At 39.9% G+C, this 19555-nt stretch overlaps 1 protein-coding gene across 3 annotated transcripts in view; it reads right to left on the bottom strand.

Annotated features, from left to right (window-relative positions):
• Positions 1–418: 418 nt before the first annotated feature.
• SIPA1L1 (signal induced proliferation associated 1 like 1) overlaps positions 419–19555 on the bottom strand; it is a 214769-nt gene continuing 195632 nt past the window's right edge. For 2 of the 3 annotated variants that reach the window (XM_062630841.1, XM_062630840.1), the window contains exons 16-22: positions 14521–14760; positions 13309–13474; positions 7975–8218; positions 4891–5037; positions 2144–2258; positions 1579–1660; positions 419–808 (exon numbers count right to left, since the gene is read on the bottom strand). In XM_062630841.1, coding sequence (XP_062486825.1) covers positions 665–808; positions 1579–1660; positions 2144–2258; positions 4891–5037; positions 7975–8218; positions 13309–13474; positions 14521–14760 — 1138 coding nt within the window. In that variant the 3' untranslated portion in view covers positions 419–664. The remainder of the gene's footprint in view (positions 809–1578; positions 1661–2143; positions 2259–4890; positions 5038–7974; positions 8219–13308; positions 13475–14520; positions 14761–19555) is intronic. The other variant, XM_062630842.1, reaches the window with a different exon arrangement.

A 19555-nucleotide genomic window follows, 5' to 3' on the forward strand; every position in this document is an offset into this window, starting at 1 on the left:
TAGATGTGTGATAATATGCCTTGCCCATGGCTCACATCTCTAGTCTCTCTCTAAAGGTTACGATGCTGGTTGTACTGTACCATACACTATGGACACATGTTCTCTGTAAAGTATGGGAAGGTAGCACTAGCAATCAAGCGCAAATCGCTAAGGAGACACCTAAAACATTGCGTTACATCCCCTTGTCTGTGGCATACTTCAGAAAACAATGTAAGTAGAGCAGTAAAATAAACATTTCCTTCTAATTTTCTAGATGTCATAATATTTGCCAAAGCTGCAAGGAAAAGCAGATTACCTGAAACAGAGAGAAAGGAGTTAATGGAAACAGAGGCAGATGGAACAGCAAGCCTGATCCCACCTCCAAATCATTTTGTACATAACAGGTAAAGAGACAATGTGCAAAAAATAGACATTCACATTTTAGCAGTTAAACTTTTATTTTACCTTTTTAAAATTATTTACTTTGTTTTTTCTACAAAAGGCAGACATTGATTGTTGATCTGCAATTGTTCTGAGTGCACGCAGAGATGCAAAAAAGGGTCATTGGAGGATGAAGGACAGGGAAGTGCTCTGACTATACTTTCACATGTCATGATTAAGGTGACATTAAAGCTTAAGTCCCAGGAATAATAAAACAGATCATTTCCTTCCCCGTACACTGTTCTCAGTTCATATCAATCGTGTTGAAAACCCATTCGGTGAATTTCTTCAGTTTCTCAGTTGCATTCTGGGATTCCTCCTGTAACCTCAAGTTGTCTTCCCGCAAATGTTGCACTTCCGCCTGAAGACTGGCCTTGTCCTCCTTTTCCTTAGGCATGAGGAAAAACACAGATCTTAGTAGAAATTTTAGGTCATGCTTCCCACCCACTTAGAGAGATAAGAATCTATTTAAGAGAGTACAAACATCACTCTATGGATTTTACGTGCAATAACACATGGTTTTATATCTAAGAGTAACTTTTGACATTTCATTCCTCATTTTTTGCTTGAATGAGCAGAATTTCTCTATCTTAAATTCTAATCCAGAAGCCGCCTCCCCAGGTGGTGAAAAAATTGGGCATGCCCTGTTCTGTATGTACAACATGAGCATACAACTGCTGAAGGTTAACTACATAAGGGATGGGAAACATTCTTGCAAATACTTCCCCAGCTAAAAGACTTTTCCTGTGACCACAGATGATCCCTTCTGGACCAAGCAGGCAGTAACACAACACAGAAAATCTCCACAACAGAAATTACACATTTAGAGAATACTGTCAACTTTGCAACAGCAGAAAGATATATTTTCATGGACTAACTTCAAGCCTTTTGCAACACCACCTGAATAAGGAGTGAAGGTACTCTGCATCGCCTTCCTAATTTAAGCAGAGGAATCAGATGCCTACAAATTTAGACACTCCATCCTGGCCTTGCATAATGAAAAGAACAGCCTAGAAAAGTAGCAAAGAAATGTCTTGTTCTCACACAAGGATAAGACTGTCACAGGCTCAGGCATGGCAAAGCAGGATTATGCAGTTATTAGCATCACCTATCAGCGCTAAATGTGTCTTACAGATTTCCTGCAGATGGAATGTTTACCTTTCGTAAATCCTCCTGCAGCATCTTCAGCAAACCTTCCAGTTGGTCCACTTTAGAGGCGAGAGTTGGGGGAGATTCTTTACTGTTGTAAGCAGGAAACAAGAACAGGTGTTGATATGTTTTACTATCTTCACACAGGGTAGCTAACAGCCTGGTGTGTAACAAGTGGCTTTATGTAGGTATGTGCTCAAGTACACTAAGAATTCACAAAATGAACACAACAGAGTACATGGAATATATGTAGCACGTTAATCACTAGAATGAATTTATGTCATGGTTAATTGGAGCCAACCCACCACTTGACTTCTCTCTACTTCTTTTCTATTTGTATGTGCCCTAAATTACCATTGCTTTGGACAAGTTCATGCAGATCATGGACAAGAAACAACCTGCAAAAAGGTTCCAACTGGACTTACAATTCTTCTGTTTTCACCTCCCACCCACCTTCATGAGAACTTGTGGAGAGTTCTGTGAAGCCTGGAGATGGCTTCCAAATAAAGATGTTCCTGCTCTTTTCCTTCAGTTGTATCTGAGGAAGCCTGCATTATCTGGTGTACTTACTTACCCTGTATAAGGCTTTATCTGTGCAGTAAGCTGGTCCTCAGCCTGATCACTACTGGAGGCAGCGCTCACAGGTCTGTGATTTTCATCAGCAGCAGCAAAGAATGAAGCTCGCTGAACTGAGAAGGCAAACATACAGCAAAAAACAATGACAGCAATAATGATTATTTGTTCATGTATAGCACAGCAGCTACACTGCAGGATTTCAAAGCAATTGAAGAAGTCTGTCTCAAGCAAGATAAGGTGATGATACAACATACTGATACCCTTTTGACAGAAGCAAACTGGCACTGCAAGTGTTTGCATCAGGTTCTCCACTGTACTGGATTCAATAAGCAAGCACTAGCACAGCACTGCATGCTCTCATGGATCATGCATCACCCTCAGGCTAAGCAGCTTTCCAGAAGGGAGATGCTGGAGAGAGCAAAGCAGAAAACCTCAAGGCCAGTCCCAGAAGAGGCAAGAAACAGCCAGAACAGCAGCACCATGCAGAACTTCCCGAGTACAACCGCATGACAGTACCCAATAGCTCAGTAACTGTATTTAGCTTCCTTCAATCCATAATGGATCTCTATCTTTAGCAAAGAAAAGCTCACTGTGCCCAATCTGCATACAGAAAGTAAAATGACCAATGCAATTTTCAGAACCCAGAATTTTTTTCATTATGCTTTAGAAAACATTTGCAGATTGAAATGTGAAACCTCTTTCCTGCCTTATGTCTGTACTTTCTGTCCTGTCATTGCTCAGATGTTTTAACACATCTCTAAATCACTATCACATGTGGTGTGACTATAAACTACCAACTGCCCCTAACTCTGGAGTTTGCTAGCACAAACAGTAACAAACACTTTTTCATTTAATAAATTAACATATCTCTCCCTCAGCAGCTGCTGGTCTCTCACCAGAAATAGAACACTATAATCTTTTTCTGCTCGGCAGATTTTTATTCTGTGCTTTTAAAAAGGCTAAAATTAACATGCCTTGGTATTTGACAGAACTTTTCCTGCTCCTCTCTTTTTTCCTTTGAATGAAAATATTGAAAGCTGGTTAGCTCAAGATCCAGGCACATTTTGTTTCGGCTGGTTGCAGATTTCACCATTTGTGACTTTGAGGGCTTGTGCTGAAGACATCAATCAATGATATAGAAGAGAGGTGTCCAGGATCACAAATTGTAATTTAGGCTGCTTGGTACTTGTCAATCCCTACTGTCAGAGACTAGAGACTGGGATTATGTTGACATCAGACAGCTGCTCCCTCTCCAGGTCAAATCTGAATGTACTTTTACAGCGGTGAGATGAAGGTGCCAGCCAACACGTTACACCCCCAGCTTTTCTTCATCTGAGCTGCCAGTTTGTTACCTTCACCACACTGACACTGTTCACAATTCTAAAGATAAAACACAAGTGAGTTTGGGGCCTACAAAAGGGAGGGATTCAGGTTAATGAGGACAGTCAAAACCTAACCAGAAAAAGGTATCCTTTTAAACAGAAACTGCCCACCACAGTGACAAACTGCCCACCAGTTTGTTACCTTCACCACACTGACACTGTTCACAATTCTAAAGATAAAACACAAGTGAGTTTGGGGCCTACAAAAGGGAGGGATTCAGGTTAATGAGGACAGTCAAAACCTAACCAGAAAAAGGTATTCTTTTAAACAGAAACTGCCCACCACAGTGAACTGCATTAAAACCTGGGTTTCATCCCTATGTAGTGCTGAAAAAAAAAAAAATCACTAGAAATCCATTTCCTCTTGAAGACTAAGGCTTACTTTGAATCCTCTATCTCAATTCTGCACAGTAGAAATACGAGATATGCTGATTCTACAACTCCTATGGCAATAGAGCAGAGCACACAAGTATGTCTTGAACATCAGCTTAGACAAGCACTGTCTTAATCATGTATATGGCTACTGCCAGAGAACAGCCGAGAAAGCAAGTTACTTCACAGCCTTCTCCAACCATGCAGAATAATGTCTAAAAGATTCAGGGTCAGTGAAAACACTTATGAAGATGGGACAGCATTTACGCAGAGACTGGGAAAAGGCACTTCTGTTTAATGCACCTAAAATGACTTTTCCATCAGATTACAGTAACTGCAAGGTAAACTTCCTTTGGGCTGAAGGGTATTTAAATTCAAATACACCTAGGCAGCATACAGTTCAGTTTACTAGGAGATCGAAAGTGCCACAGGATCAAATGACACGTGCAAGCCTATGCATTCAGAGCATGCAAAGGGAAGAATGGCAATGGAAAAGTATATACCAATGGGGCATATTTCCCAAATTACCTTGGCAGTGTTCTTCAGCTACACTACACTTCTTGCTAGTACAGTAAGCAAGCAATCATTAGTGTGCTCATACGCCTTCCTCCTGCTATTTGACTTTACTTTTGCAGTTTTGTGTCAGATGTCTTTTCCACCCTAGCTGTCATGTGTGCAACTGCTCTACATGACAAGTAGCTAGTTTCAGAGATTTGGTCAAACCATAGCACAGAGGAATTCCAGTATGAAGAAACTGCATTGGAGTGTTACATACAAAGCTTAAGGCTGTTAAGACCCGAGTTGCTACTTAAAATGGGCTTAAGCTTCAGACTAAGTGGAAACAGTAAAAACAAGAATCAAGATTTAAAATGCCAAACTAACAACAGAACCAACAAAAGAATCAAGATTTAAAATAACAAACAGCAAAACCACTGCTTAATGAAGTTTGCACAAAGATCAGCTTTCTCAGTACCATGTTCTGAGAACTTACCTTCAAAGGCTTTGGCAGCATCTACCAAGTTTGACCAGTCCAGATCAGAGGCAGAATCAGGCAATGGCATAAGACCAGGGTCTGGCATGGGCTGCCGTCTTTGCTCCTGAATGTCTGTGAGGGAACTATCTGAGGCAGAAAATTCTCCTAGAGTAATGCAGAACAGATTATAAATTCCATAAAAACCCTTCCAAAATTCCTTTCTTAATACCAATGCATCCCTAATTTTTAATTTTTCTGGGATAGCACTTTTGGAACCAGAATTCAGTAGAATGTTTGATCAACTGTAGTTTGACCAGATACAGCATGTTACAAGCCAGTTTTCTATGACAGTGCTTCTCAGTCGGACATTCAACTCCTTTCTAAACTGCATGAATCTTTGCAGGTTAGCACTTCAAAAGCCAGTCTCTGCCTCTTCCCAGCACTGGGGCTGCGGACAATACTCTTTTACCTAACAACTCTTGTCTCTGCACAAGCTGAGGGTACTTTGGAGGGCTCTGCTGGGGCTTCTATACTCCCTTGCACCTATTTGCTCCTGTAAAAATACAAAATTGTGGTGTTTATTTCTCCTCCTCTCTTTACAATCTCATAAATCAATGGCAGCAGACTTAGACCTGCCGAAATGAATCAGAAGAAAACTCTTAAAATGACCTCCAAAGTACTGCACATCTCCCAGCAGTTTAGTGAAACCTCTTGATCTTTACTGACAAATACCACACCAACACATACCAGCGTACAACATAAGTTGGTACATGGACCACTACAGAAAAAACACTGGCAAGCTTGAAGGAAGGATCTAAAGTCCCTGCATATTTGTGCAAACTGGTGCCAGGCAAAGTGAAAGACCTGAATTACTGCTGTAATTAGGGAAAGACCAAATTGTGAACCAACAATTATCTACTTTATCTCAGTTTACTGAATGAACAATTAAAAAAACATGCAATGCCTGGTCAGTTAGCACATGTGTAAGCTCAGAAGCAGCAACAACTTGCTTCCTCATGCCTTCCGTCAGGGTGTAAAGTAAGTTATGAAGAATCTGTAGATGGTATTAGAAGTGCTAGAGATGTAGGGGTAAGCAAATGGACTGGGCATCAGGGAGGAAGCTGGGGAAAAGAGTGAAGAATCCATTTGGAACACAGAGAACAGACAGCATGGTGTCTGTCTAATAACTTAAGCTATATAATATTGCTGCCTGGAAGTAATGACATGCATTCACTGCTTTGCTTCAATATCTTGAGAAAATAATTGTTTTGGCTCTGTACGTGTTTACTCTTTATAAACATAACTTCAGCTCAGGATTAGCACTGAGGATTCTCATATTATCTCCCCCAAAGAGAGCGGTTATTTGAGAAGTTCTTAACAAAAAATATATATAGTGAAAAGATACATGGAATTAGAAGGGAAAAAAGTAATAATTTGAAAAATCACCTCTTTTAAAAGTGTGAGATGGATTGTTAGTTGAGATAGATCAGAATAATGCTTTTAGCTCACTGTTTTTCCTCTTCAAAACAACTGACAGTGTTCTGGAATGGCTGGTCTTTGTTACTAATATATGTGAATTAAAAGAATTTTGAATAGCTGAAAGCCAATGAATACTTGTGGTATTACATATCCAGCTCTACTTTATCTTTCTCTCAGCAAAGACAAGTGTGGGGGGAGAGACAATTTATGTGTCACTCAAATAGCTGGTCCTTTTATCAAGCAGGCCCTACATGTTCTAGAAAATGGAAAATCTTGTTTTGTTGACAAGTGTAGAAAGCTCATGTGCTAGGACGAGTAAGGGAACGTGAAGTGAAGGATGTGGAAGGGAATGTGACAGTGAAAGAAAGGTTTGTGGTTTTCTTTTTGGAACCTACAGTCATCTAAATGAAAAGAGACTTTCCATGCTACTTTCCACTTCTGCTCAGATGTCATCATTAATCTTCTGACCCAAGCCTTCAGAAGCCAAATCCACCAGCCAGTTACAAGCGTAAACAAGTCTGCAAAGTTATTTTAGTGTATATAAAAAGCAGAAGTGAAGAGAGCTCAGTTTCCTAACTCTTATGCAAGAAACATGCTGTACAGAAACAACAGCTCATGAAAATGTCAGGTTCAACACTGAAAACTAATGCCTGGTGATCACAGACAGATGAAAAGCATTTAAAATAGATTTCTTCAGCAGCCTTCCCTGTCAAATGTATCCTGTGGATGTGAATACAGACTGTGTTAGGGCCCACTATAGTGAGTTGAATCTATTGATAGCCTTGCGTTTAACTCTTGAAACATACTAAAACATGAATAAATCAGAGTAGATATGTACTTCAGAAAACACTGCAGAACCCTACACTGCGAGATCTAGCTCTATTTCTGGAAAACACATTTAGTACGCATTTAGTTAGGAGGTACAGTCGGAACTTGTGAAAATTCCCTTTCTCACCAAGTGAGACATTCACATGCAGCAGCACACAACCTATCAGATAATCCTACTGAGACTTTTCAGTATACTCATAGGTGAAAGCCGAGTGCCTTCTTGACAGCATTTTACCAAGTAACTTTTTCCTGTTAGCTGTTGACGTGTGACTAAAATAAGTAACTCAAGCCCTGTAAAGTGAACAGGATAAGGGAGTGAATTTAATATCTGGTGGAATAAAAGCTGTATCTGGTGTAATCATACATCCAAATATCCACTAGTATTTTATCCAGTTTTGTATCATTATTTTCCTAACACTATTTTTTTCCCATAATCCCACACTAAACTGCCACCTGAAGCTGTCACTGATGGATAACCAGCTATACATTATTTTGCTCATTGGTCCAACTGATCCAGATGACTCCTGGAAGAAATGATGACAACTTGGGGATAATGAGACAATGTTTTTTTGCTCTCTCCACAAGGAAACTGCATGTCCAGTCCTGCAGTCTTATACCCACTGAAGTGAGGAAAAAAAGAATTCCCATCCTATTTTATGTTTTCAGGCAAGTAACTTGACTCTCCTTATTGCAGCAAAATCAAGATGGAAGTACTACTTACTGTAACAAGCATTTTCCTTTAATGTGATTCACAAAGGATTCTTTTGAAAGTAGAAAAATGGGAAATACACCTACCATGTAGTGATTTCATTCCCAAAGTATATGATGGTCTCCGCAATGGCAGCGACTTTGGGAGAGAAGGGTACGTGCTGGTGAATAGTACATCATTTGGCATGGCTTGGTCCAAGAGCGAGGCCCGCGAGGTGAAGAAGTGGTCCCTTTGACCACTGTAAATACTCTCATCTGACAAAGTCCTTTGCAAGGCACGCCTTGTGGTAGGAGTGCTGGGAAAGGGAGACTGACAGGACAGAGTGTGTGACTATACATTCACAGAAACAAATAAAAAGAAATGAGAAAAAAAAAATCAATATGGAAACTTCTGGAGTCTATGTTGAAACTGTTTTTTTTAACTTTTTGTAAAATAAGAAAGCAAGTGTTAACATAGTATTTTTTCAGTGGATAGGAAAAAGAACTAAAAGAATCTGCTTTAAGGGCAATTATAACTAGGCAACATACATAGGTTTTGATCAGCCTCACATTCTACCCTTTAAACGTCCTTCAAACTTCTCCTGAAGTGGAAACCTCAGGCAGCCCTTGCAGATTCTAGAGCTAACGTGTAGCAGAGATAATGCTTATAGAAACAGACTGAATGCTGCATAAACCGGAGTTCTCCCTTTTGCCCGGGGGGAGGCTGCCTTCCTGCAGGCAGAGCAGCAGCAAATGCTAGCTAATTAAAAGTCTCCTGTTATTGACCAACCAGGAACACCTGCCACCGCTGTGATTCTTCAGGATTTGAATCAGAATCAAGTAAACAGTCACGTGAGTAAGAGGACTCATGTGTTACACCCACCATCATCCCAGCTTCCCTCATGTTACACGCAGGTGAAAGCAATGCTGTGGTTAGGCTGGAGTTACATACTCTCCAGAAAGTGGCAGTGAGTTGCTGTCAAAGAACCCATAACCAGTCTCATCAGCAGAGACACTGATTTTTATGAACCCTGTAACTATCTTTAAGACATCATACTTCTTTGTGGGTTGGTTATAATGTGGTCCAAAGGCTTCCATGGAGAAATGGCAAATAAAAAGGAAGACCTCACCATTCCCATTTGCTCTGTAAGCAAGTTTAAACAAAAAAGGAGCTAATACAATTTCTGAGAAAAGTGATTAAACATTACAGAGTTGCTCATTTTCACATAAAAATAGTTCTCTCAAAGAGGAAAAAAAAACCAAACGTTTAAACAGACGGTACTCTATTCCTGTGATCAAAATCCCACACTACAACGTGGGAGAAAGAGCATGGAGGGTGGAGGGGGCATTAGTGGTACAATACAGTTGGAAGACAATCTGCCAGATTCTCCCCCCCATAACATTACAAATTTTAATATTAAAAGACTGCTGCATGTTTTGGGTTTACAATTAAGGATTAGAAACAGTTAAAATTACTTCCAAAAATCTGCTATCATCAAAAGACGAGGAAAGAAAGAGAAGCTGTATCCCCATGCTGACTTGCTATTACATCAAATTCTCCCTTCTGTGTTGCCTCACTCAGGACACATCCATCCCACCATGAACCTTGCATACACAGTTAATGCTACAGAAATGACAACTTCTGGTACGCAGATGTCTTAGTATTACACTGAGGATCAAGCTGCTTCTTTATTCTGAAATTTAAAAGCTCAGTCAGAAGGGCCATGTTATGATCCAGTGATATCTCCCAGTACTTGTCTTGAAGTGGCAAGTTAAAGAAAGAGCTGCTAAGTCAAGCAGCATTTACTCGAGGGTGGTATTGTTCACTTAAGTGTTAAATTAGGAGTTGGAACCACCAGTTAATACCAGATGTGGAGATGAAAAGGTTGCACAGATATGAACATCTGAGTTGGAACAGGGGTAATACAAGTAGGAATTGTGTTCTGGGGATAGAGCAGAGGAAAGAAAAAAAACTGTGACTTGTTTGAGAAGATATAATACCTAAGTAATAGGTAAGGAGACAAAGAAGGCTGGGAAGATAATGAAAAGACGCACAAGACGCAGAATCACAGCCTAGAACAAATTCTGCTAGTAAACAAAGCCTTTGGCTGCCAACGAACAGGAAGGAGAAGGATTTTTGGTCTTTGTGTTGCCAACTAATGAAGGCCATTATTATTTTTTTCTTTTAAAATGTCAAAAAATTTCATGCTGCAAGAGCACCTTTTTTAAGATGAAATATAAATCATGCAGTGGGCAGAAATGACAGGTACTCTTAAAATGGAAAAGATTTCATTTACTGGTGTGATAGAATGTTATTAACTTGCTGAAATTTATCAGAAGTGTAACCTGAGTTAACATACTTACTGCAGTTACCAGGAAATAAAGATCAGGGTAAAAACTGATTCACTAACACCAAAGCAGAAAAACAACAAACTTGGGAAGATACATACTTCTCAAGGTCTTCAGGTCACCTCTTTAAATAAAATGTCCTGGAATGAGAATAAGCCCCCTGCTCAAAACAACCACCAGGAGATGCTTGCATCACCTGTGTCCCACTCAGAACTATCACAAACCTATGAAACAGGAATCTCGCCACTCACAAGTCTTTTGTTCTTCTCTGCCCTCAAAGGTAACATCTGAAATAATCTGTGTATGGAACTTTGCACTTACAAGTTTTAATAAGCCACTCTGTTTTTACAAGCAAAGAAGGAGTCTGGAGCTCTCTGTTCTGCATGGTTGCTGTGGAAACCATTTGGGCTTGAGGTGATAAGCCTAAACTGTTCAGTACATGTACAGTGCCTGTACATGGAGACTGCGGAAGTCAAGATGTTCTCTTCAAAATGATAGATGCTTAAAACGAATATATGCCCTTTTGTGTTACTATACACATTTTGAAATTTATAAGGAAAAGTTTGTAACCATTTATTCTGTATAAATATTTGCTTAAGTTTAGGGAGCATTCTTGATCCTTCTGCAGTTACATGCTATCGGGAGAACTGGCTACACAGGAATTGGAGAAGGCTGAGGTTCTGAATGACGTCTTTGCCTCGGTCTTCACTGGCAAAGGCTCTGACCAAACCACCCAGGTCTTGGGAAGTAGACGCAGGGACTGTGAGAATAAAGACCTCGCACCCACTGTAGGAGAGGATCTGGTTTGAGACCATCTTAAAAACCTGAATGTGCACAAGTCCATGGGACCTGACGAAATCCATCTGCGGGTCCTGAAGGAGCTGGCAAATGAAGTTGTGAAGCCACTGGCCATCATATTTGAGAAATCATGGCAGTCAGGTGAAGTTTCCGATGACTGGAAAAAGGGAAATATAACCCCCATTTTCAAGAAGGGGAAAATGGATGACCCGGGGAATTACAGACCAGTCAGTCTCACCTCTGTGCCTGGCAAAATCTTGGAGCAGATTCTCCTGGATGGCATGCTAAGGCACATGAAAAACAACAAGGTGCTTGGTGACAGCCAGCATGCTTCACTAAGGGAAATCCTGCCTGGCCAAGTTGGTGGCCTTCTATGATGGGGCTACAGAACCGATGGACAGGGGTAGAGCAGTTGATGTCATCCACCTGGACTTGTGCAAAGCGTTTGACACTGTCCCACACAACATCCTTGTCTCTAAATTGGAGCGACATCAATTTGATGGATGGACCACTCGGTGGATAAAGAACTGGCTGGATGGCTGCACACAAACAGTTGTGGTCAGTGGCTCAATGTCCGGCTGGAGACCAGTAATGAGTGGTGTCCTTCAGGGATTGGTGTTGAGACCAGTGTTGTTCAACATCTTTGTCGCTGACATGGACAGTGGGATTGAGTGCATCCTCAGCAAGTTTGCTGATGACACCAAGCTGTGTAGTTCAGTTGATACCCTGGAGGGAAGGAATGCCATCCAGAGGGACCTTGACATGCTTGTGAGGTGGGCTGATGCCAACCTGATGAAGTTTAACCCTGCCAAGTGCAAGCTCCTACACCTGGGTCGGAGCAATCCCAGGCACAGCTACAGGTTGGGCAGAGAAGAGATTCAGAGCAGCCCTGTGGAGAAGGACTTGGGGATGTTGGTCGATGAGAAAATTAACTTGAGTCGGCTTCAGTGTGCACTTGCAGCCCAGAAAGCCAACCATATCCTGGGCTGCATCAAAAGGAGCGTGACTAGAAGGTTGAAGAAGGTGATCCTGCCCCTTTACTCTGCTCTTGTGAGACCTCACCTGGAGTATTATGTGCAGTTCTGGTGTCCTCAACATAAAAAGGACATGGAACTGTTGGAACAAGTCCAGAGGAGGGCCACGAGGATGATCAGGGGACTGGAGCACCTCCTGTATGAAGACAGGCTGAGGAAGTTGGGGCTGTTCAGCCTGGAGAAGAGAAGGCTGCGTGGAGACCTCATAGCAGCCTTCCAGTATCTGAAAGGGGGCTTTAGGGATGCTGGAGAGGGACTCTTCATTAGGAACTGTAGTGATAGGACAAGGAGCAATGGGTTAAAGCGTAAACAGAGTAAGTTTAGGTTGCATAGAAGGAGGAAATTCTTTCCTGTTAGGGTGGTGAGGCACTGGAATGGGTTTCCCACGGAGGCTGCGAATGCTCCATCCCTGGCAGTGTTCAAGGCCAGGTTGGATGAAGCCTTGGGTGACATGGTTTAGTGTGAGGTGTCCTTGCCCATGGCAGGGAGGTTGGAACTAGATGATCTTAAGATCCTCTCCAACCCTAACTGTTCTATGATTCTACGATTAAGAGGCATGAAAGTGTGCTTTTTGCAAGGAGTTTCAATACTGTCAACATGTCACTGTCTTAGCGATGTGACTGGGGAATAACAACTCAAATGCGTAAGACAACACCACTGGATTTTCCATGAGCCAGTAGTCTCAAATGTTCTTTGCAATTTGGTGTCCTAGTCTGTTTAAATTTGCACACAAAACTAATAAGATTGCACTGACTATAGTAATAAGTGTATTTCTCTAGTAAGCTAAGTTTGTGACAGATGGCCTTCTGTCCATGATGAAAATGTAGGGAATTGCCTTGCATTTTATTTTCCTGTTATGGGTGAGAATAGAAAAGATCCTATCTGAGAAAGTCTTGAGCCCACTGCAAAATCCAACCAAGTAAGCACTGTATGAATGAGCACTTCAGCTTTGACTGCTTTGAAAGCACTCAGCATTTTCTGCACCAAAACCTTAAAGCTTCATGGCTTCCAACCCTAACTATTCTATGATTCTATCCTTTTCCAAACTGTGAAGCATTCACTGTATTAGTTGATATGCCTCAGCAGCAATGAACTCAAACACCAAATTCTTATAAAGTGTAACTTTACACATCTCTCTTTTGTAACAGCAGAACTATGACTTGGATCACAAGAGGACCTGTGAGCTGCTCTTCAGGTATTCTGAGATTTCACTCAACTGTGGCAAGAGATAGCCAAGGGACAGACCCTCTCTTTAACGTACCTTAAAATTCTTCTGGGATTCCGGTGTTGGGCTATCAAGATCTATCAATTTCTTCAGCTCTTCTTCAACAGTGGACTTGGATGCTCGTTTTGGTGATGCTCGTAGATCTCTTGCTGAAGCACGCAGCCGAGGGTGGGCCATTTCATTGCCATCACTCTGGTGACGTCTTAAATGAAATGGAACAGACACATTCAGGTCTCAAAGCCCTGGGGCAGGAGGCATGAATAAAACAAGAATGATAGCACCCTCAAGATTTTCAAAGAAAAACCCTAGGTAGGGGGCATGAAGGAGGGAAAAGAGTTTCGCTAACTGAGCGGAGTCTCATCTTTATGAATACCTGTTGAAGCGATAACCTTGTTTAAAAAAAATAAACTAGCAATACATTTAAAGATTATTGTAATATGTTTTCACAATAAGGAATTGAATCTATTAAAGTGTATTTTGTAAAAAAAATAAAATATACAAATGTCTTCAATGAGCCCCAAAGTAGGAAATCGCTATGTTTCCTTAATCATTTACCTGTCTTTTTATAGTATAATTATCACAAAGTTTCACCATCTCCTTTTTACAGCCAGTTACTGGTATAATTTAGGGGATACTGTGCTCAACCCAATAAAAGTCAAGATGGGTTGAATAAATTATTTTGAAACGGGCTTTCTGAATCACTTGCTTTCAAAGTCACACTGGACTTAAAGAGTATTTTTGCTAGTAAGTTCTGAAAGAGATGGTTGCATATTGTAATGCAGAGAGACCTTTGCTTGCTTTAAGCCAGTTAGACTGGATACTGGCAGCAATCTTAACAAGGCAACATGGAGGGCCATAGACCTAATGCACAGCATGTGCAGTACTACTACATGGATGAGAGCCTTAAGGAAAACTCATGCTCTACATTAAGAGGATTTTTAATATTTGCTCAAAAGCCATTTTGAATCACCTTTAAGAAGTCCCAAGGAAAGATAAGCTTTAACAGGACTGAAATTCATATAGCTCTCAAGAAATGATAAAAAAACTTTTACAATTTAACAGGGAATGAGATTAGCTAACTTTCAAATATTAAGCCTAACTGCAGAACTCTAGATTAAAGATTAAATTCTACAGAATAATAAGCATTTAGTAGTCTTGAGCTCTTCTATAGAGAGAAGTGTCACAGATTTCAGTGGGTCTTTACAGTTAAAAAAATAACGAAACAAGAGAACCAAAAAATAGTCTTACTTTCTTGAATCCATAAACCCCACTGAGTTTATTGTCCCTTCTGGCTTTTTCCATCCGATCAAATACTTGCTAGTAGCACCCTGGCGAGGGTAGAAAGTCCTAGGACCAGATGAAGAAGAAGAGGAAGAGGAGAAAGAAGGTGCGAGCTGGGGAGAAGTAGCAGGATGAAGCTCTTCTTTAGGAGAGCTTCTAGCACTGGTGAAAACAACCGGGCTGGCAGAGTGTCGTGAGCTCATGGTACTAGGAGAAAAACAGAATAAAGAAAAAATTTGCCAAATGTGTATATATGCACCTATTTTTAAAGCAGAACTCGAGGCACGAGATGTTACTCTTGTCAATAGTGAGTAGCGTATCAAAACCAATTCTCTCTTGTTAAGGGCCTTCCACCCATTTTTCACTAAAAACATCTCATACAGTAATAAAAAACTTTGTAAGCAACCTCTAAGGATGTAGTAGACCACCATCTCCTCATTCACCAATGGGAAATCTAGGGTTTACCTTCATTAGGCATCTTAAAGGTTATACAAGAGATTATAGCTGAATTACCAAAAAAAAAAAAAAAAAAAAAATAGAAGGAACAAACCCATACGTCTTTCAAAAGAGGGTTTCCTGGTTCCAGTTGCAAAAAAAGACTTGAACTGAGAAGTCTGAGCAGGTTTCTGACCTGTATTGCATTTTGTTCAGATAGAAAAGACTTGGGATTACCAACTGCAGCTTAATTGTTGGAAGAAGGAAGAGGGCTGTAGATAGGAGCTACTCTTTAGTTATGCTGATATTCAAATCTGATGCAACTTGCACCGTATCAGGAACACTAGGACTTAAGACAATATTTACTATAACAACCTTAAAAGGTCAGGCATTTCTAAGTACAGTTACAGGAAAACTTTGTGTACAGCCTTAGCACTGAAATAGCATTATATATTTGGAGACCTGCTTTCTATCAGCTCCCTCTACACAACTTAGCCACATTTTCATCCCAGTATACAATACTGCAAGGCAGGAATTTGAAACAGATGGCCCTGTGGTAAAGAATTTTTATTTGTCAGTCAGAAGCTGTTAACTGGGAGGCTGAATAAAGTCACTGAATAATCTCTTCTTTTTTAGCTTAACAGAAAATTATTCAGCAGTTTTTTCATATCTTGATAAAACAATGCATTTTCACATCTCTCACTGACACAGAGAAAGAATTCAAGGTTAAATTTATGTTGCCACCTGGGAAAACAATCTCACCTACATTTAGCATTTTAGAAGTCAGTTACTTAATCTATGCTGCTTGTCTGGCTCCTGCTGTAGTCAATGGAGAAATATCCTTAGGAGGTGATTCTCCTCATCTCAAATTAGGTGTCTCAGATACACAGGGAGAATTAATGTTTTGGAATTTCTCCTCTCTCTCCACGGACAACAGATGGAGTCTAAAAATATCACCTTCAACTATGTTTTATTTTCATATGGTGCAAGTTAAGCACCACCAGTCCCAGCAGTCAAGTGCTGTGGATTTAATGAGGAGTCTAACTGGACTGTAGTCTTCCCACCTCAAATAGCACCAACTGTTACAGCCATCCCTCATCTAATGTACATGGGGATGGCTGTGAAGTCCCGCATATCGGGGCAAGATACCTGTCCCCATATGTATGCAAATCAAATGACAGTAATACAGATTTACGTATTATAAAATTATTCTCTCTCTCCTCCCCACCCTATCTGTACATCTGAAAGGCCTATACAAAAACCAGCAGATTGGGAAAATACAGGAAAAGGTTTTCCTGTCCATCAAGCCCATATATTTGGCACTGCGTATCACAACCTTCATATTTGTAACAAATACAAGTAAACATAATTTTTAGCAAGAAAGCAGAGAAAATTAAGTGATAGGGGGAGAGGCAGTAAATTTCTTTTCATTCCCCCTTCCTTTTTCAATATTGAGATATAACTCCTACACATGCTGAGTAAAGAAGTCCATCTGTGAGGCATCACCACCACAAAATTAAACCACCAAGGTCTGCGGAAGATGCACATCTATAAAGAAAACATATAGAGCTATTTTGTTTGGGTTTTTTTCTTCCCCCTTCTAAATGCACTAAGAAGTCTTTGCTTTAGTGTAGGAAAAGGGAAGTTCTGATCACATTTCAGAATTCTTTAATCCATCAGGTTTAATCCATCCACTTTTAATCCATCACATCCACATCCATTTTTAATCCATCCACTCAAGGAAGTGCTAGTTGTGAGAAAACATTTATTGGTAAAAACCAGTAACAAATCCTAGATAGGCCAGTAGAGTTGATCCTTAATATTACTAGGGAAAACAGGTAAAGAAATGATGTTCAGAATGCTCTACATAAAATTTATACATTAAATGCATATGTATATGCATTTAAGCACATACAAATATAATAAAATAGTATTTTTTTATATACTGTATATACACATTATGTTTAATGTTATTATTTTAATATTTATTATCATATGTATCATAGATGCCAAAAGCACCCTAGCAAATAAGCAGAAAAATTAGCATATGGTTTTAAGTATATTTTTCTTTGAAGTGTCTTGCATTTTGAGCTGCAGTTTTACAACACATCATTTTGGGAGGATAAACTGCTTCACGAACTATGCACAAACTGTGGATATGACACCCTATAAGTAAACACAGTCAGGACAATAGGATACTGACAGAGACATACTTGTTAAGAGAGAACATATTTGAAAAGCAAAAGGCTTTGGATAAACTCTAGAAAAAAATAAATCAGAGCTGGACCACTACAGTAGTGATGGGAAAAGAGTATCTGACACAGGAAGCATGCAGAGAATCCCTCATACTGTCTGTAAGGATGCCTGTATCAGCTTGATTGTATCTGGAAGAAATACAGTCCTCATTCTCAGGACACAGAGACAGCCACTGTTGGTACCCCACCTCCCACCTCAATTATTGAGGCATCAAGGATTAAGTTAAGGAAAAATTCAAATACCACACAACAATCTGCAACAATTGCAATTGAACCATTCATAAAAATATTATACAATTATTAAATAATACTTTAAGTATCTTCAAATTATTAAAAATAATGAAAAAGATACTTGACTAGAAATAGTCATAATTCTCCTTTCAGTTTTGATAAGAGAACTATAAGAAACTCTGTACAGTTTAGGTGGAAATGAAAGTTTGAGTTTATTTTTTTCCCAGGGAATTCATGCCATCAGCGCATATGGCTTCATTTAATGACATTCAGCTATAATGACTCTGTATAATTACTGGCCTACATAATGCAGTTCTCCTGGGATGCTATGAGAAATCTGCACAATCATCAGGAAGGACTTTCGGAATGGGGGTGGGGAATAAAAATAAAACCCAGCCAGAATCTCTGCTCTAGAAGTTAATCACTATAATTTACATTTTGCCACCAAATCTCAGGTACAAGTTCTTTCATGCACCATTAAATGATCTGAAAACTGATTATTGCTCCTGTCTTCTACAGACACAAACACTCTAATTTGTGGTTACTTTCTTTTGTCACTGAGTTCTTTTTAGGGCCAAATTCCTTTTCTTCCTCAGAAGCCTGACTCTAAAGACATTACAGAAATTGTGGCCTCCACAGGCAAAAGGTAAAAAAGTGAGAAGCAACAAAGGATAACAATTTAGAAACTGAGAGAGAAACACACCAATTAAGCTGTTCATTTCTCATGAAAAGCAGCCTACTCAGAATCACCCTTTTGTCTCCCCTCCTTCAGGAAGAGACAGATGTGGTCACATTTTGGAAGTGCCAATTTAACAAGCCTCCAGCTCCAAACTGTTGTGCCTCCATAGAAAGACCTATGGGAGAGCTGGAAGCAAACAGCTGGATCTAGGGTTTGCTCAGGTCAGCACTAGTGTTTAGTGTGCAATCACCAACTGAGGATGCCATCAGAAACAAAATGAAAGCTTTTTAGCCCACTGTGCCTTTCCTTTACTGTGAGGCATCAAACACATGTGCTAGTCTTCAAAAATAAGAAATAAAGGAACACAAGCATCTTTTTTTTCTCTCTCCACCAAAATAAACAATGTGGGTGCAATGACTGCAGTATTTCTCAAGTATCATGCCTCATGTGTTCTACAAATTGCTACTACTCCTCTTTATAAAGAGCTGCATTTTTAACATCTGTTTTTTAAGTGAAACTGCAAAACAAAAACCAAACCCCAACTGTTTTTCCTAGCACAAAGCCTCGGGAATCTTTATCTGGAAATATCAGTAACAGCCTCAAAAAACATGTAGAGATTTTTTATCATCAGAGAAGCATCACATAAATGAATCCAAACCAGCAATAGAAAATAACATGCTTGGAGACACAACACTACCACATAATGACAAGACAACATCCTGGACTTAAGTTAGCAATCAAGTTGCAAAGTATATGCATGGAAGACAAAGATGAGAGCTGTCAAGTGTATGGCTGCCCTTCCAAGATATTCTCAGCTTTTCTACTGAACTATTCCTATTTGGTGCTCAGAGAAGAGCAAACCAGAACTGTAGATGTACAAAGATAGCATTCACTTTAGGCACACTTTTATGGTAAAGTTTCCAAGAATTACATCTAATTTTCCGAGGGTTTGAGTTGCTTCTGAACAAATCCTTCCAAATGGAAATGCTACTGACAACTGTGTAAGAACCTCCCGTAAAGCTGCTGCTAGTTATATTCAGGCGTATTGCAGGGCATGTGGTAAATTCTAATCAATGATAAAAAATTGAATACGAACATGCTTGTCTGAAAAGGTATAAAATTGTAAATAACTACCATATAGATTTTAATCTTCAAGGGACACATGCTAAAATCACCCAAAATCTAAGTCCCTCTGCACAGTGTTGTTTACAGATTTGCTAAGTCCTTCAAGCAAGGATTGGAAACACCAGTCTCAAAGACCTGGCTGGGATTTATAGCAACTGAATATGAACTTTAGTGCCAAAAATGGCCAACCAGGAGAAGCAGAAAACTAGAGCAGGACCACCATTAATAGCTTACTTAGTCAAAATTACTATTACAAAGTACATGGAGACCGTTCAGT

The sequence above is a fragment of the Pezoporus occidentalis genome, unplaced genomic scaffold, assembly GCF_034315485.1.
Source record: "Pezoporus occidentalis ecotype Australia unplaced genomic scaffold, CSIRO_AGI_Poc_V1 ctg36, whole genome shotgun sequence".
NCBI classification, from domain to species: Eukaryota; Metazoa; Chordata; class Aves; order Psittaciformes; family Psittacidae; genus Pezoporus; species Pezoporus occidentalis.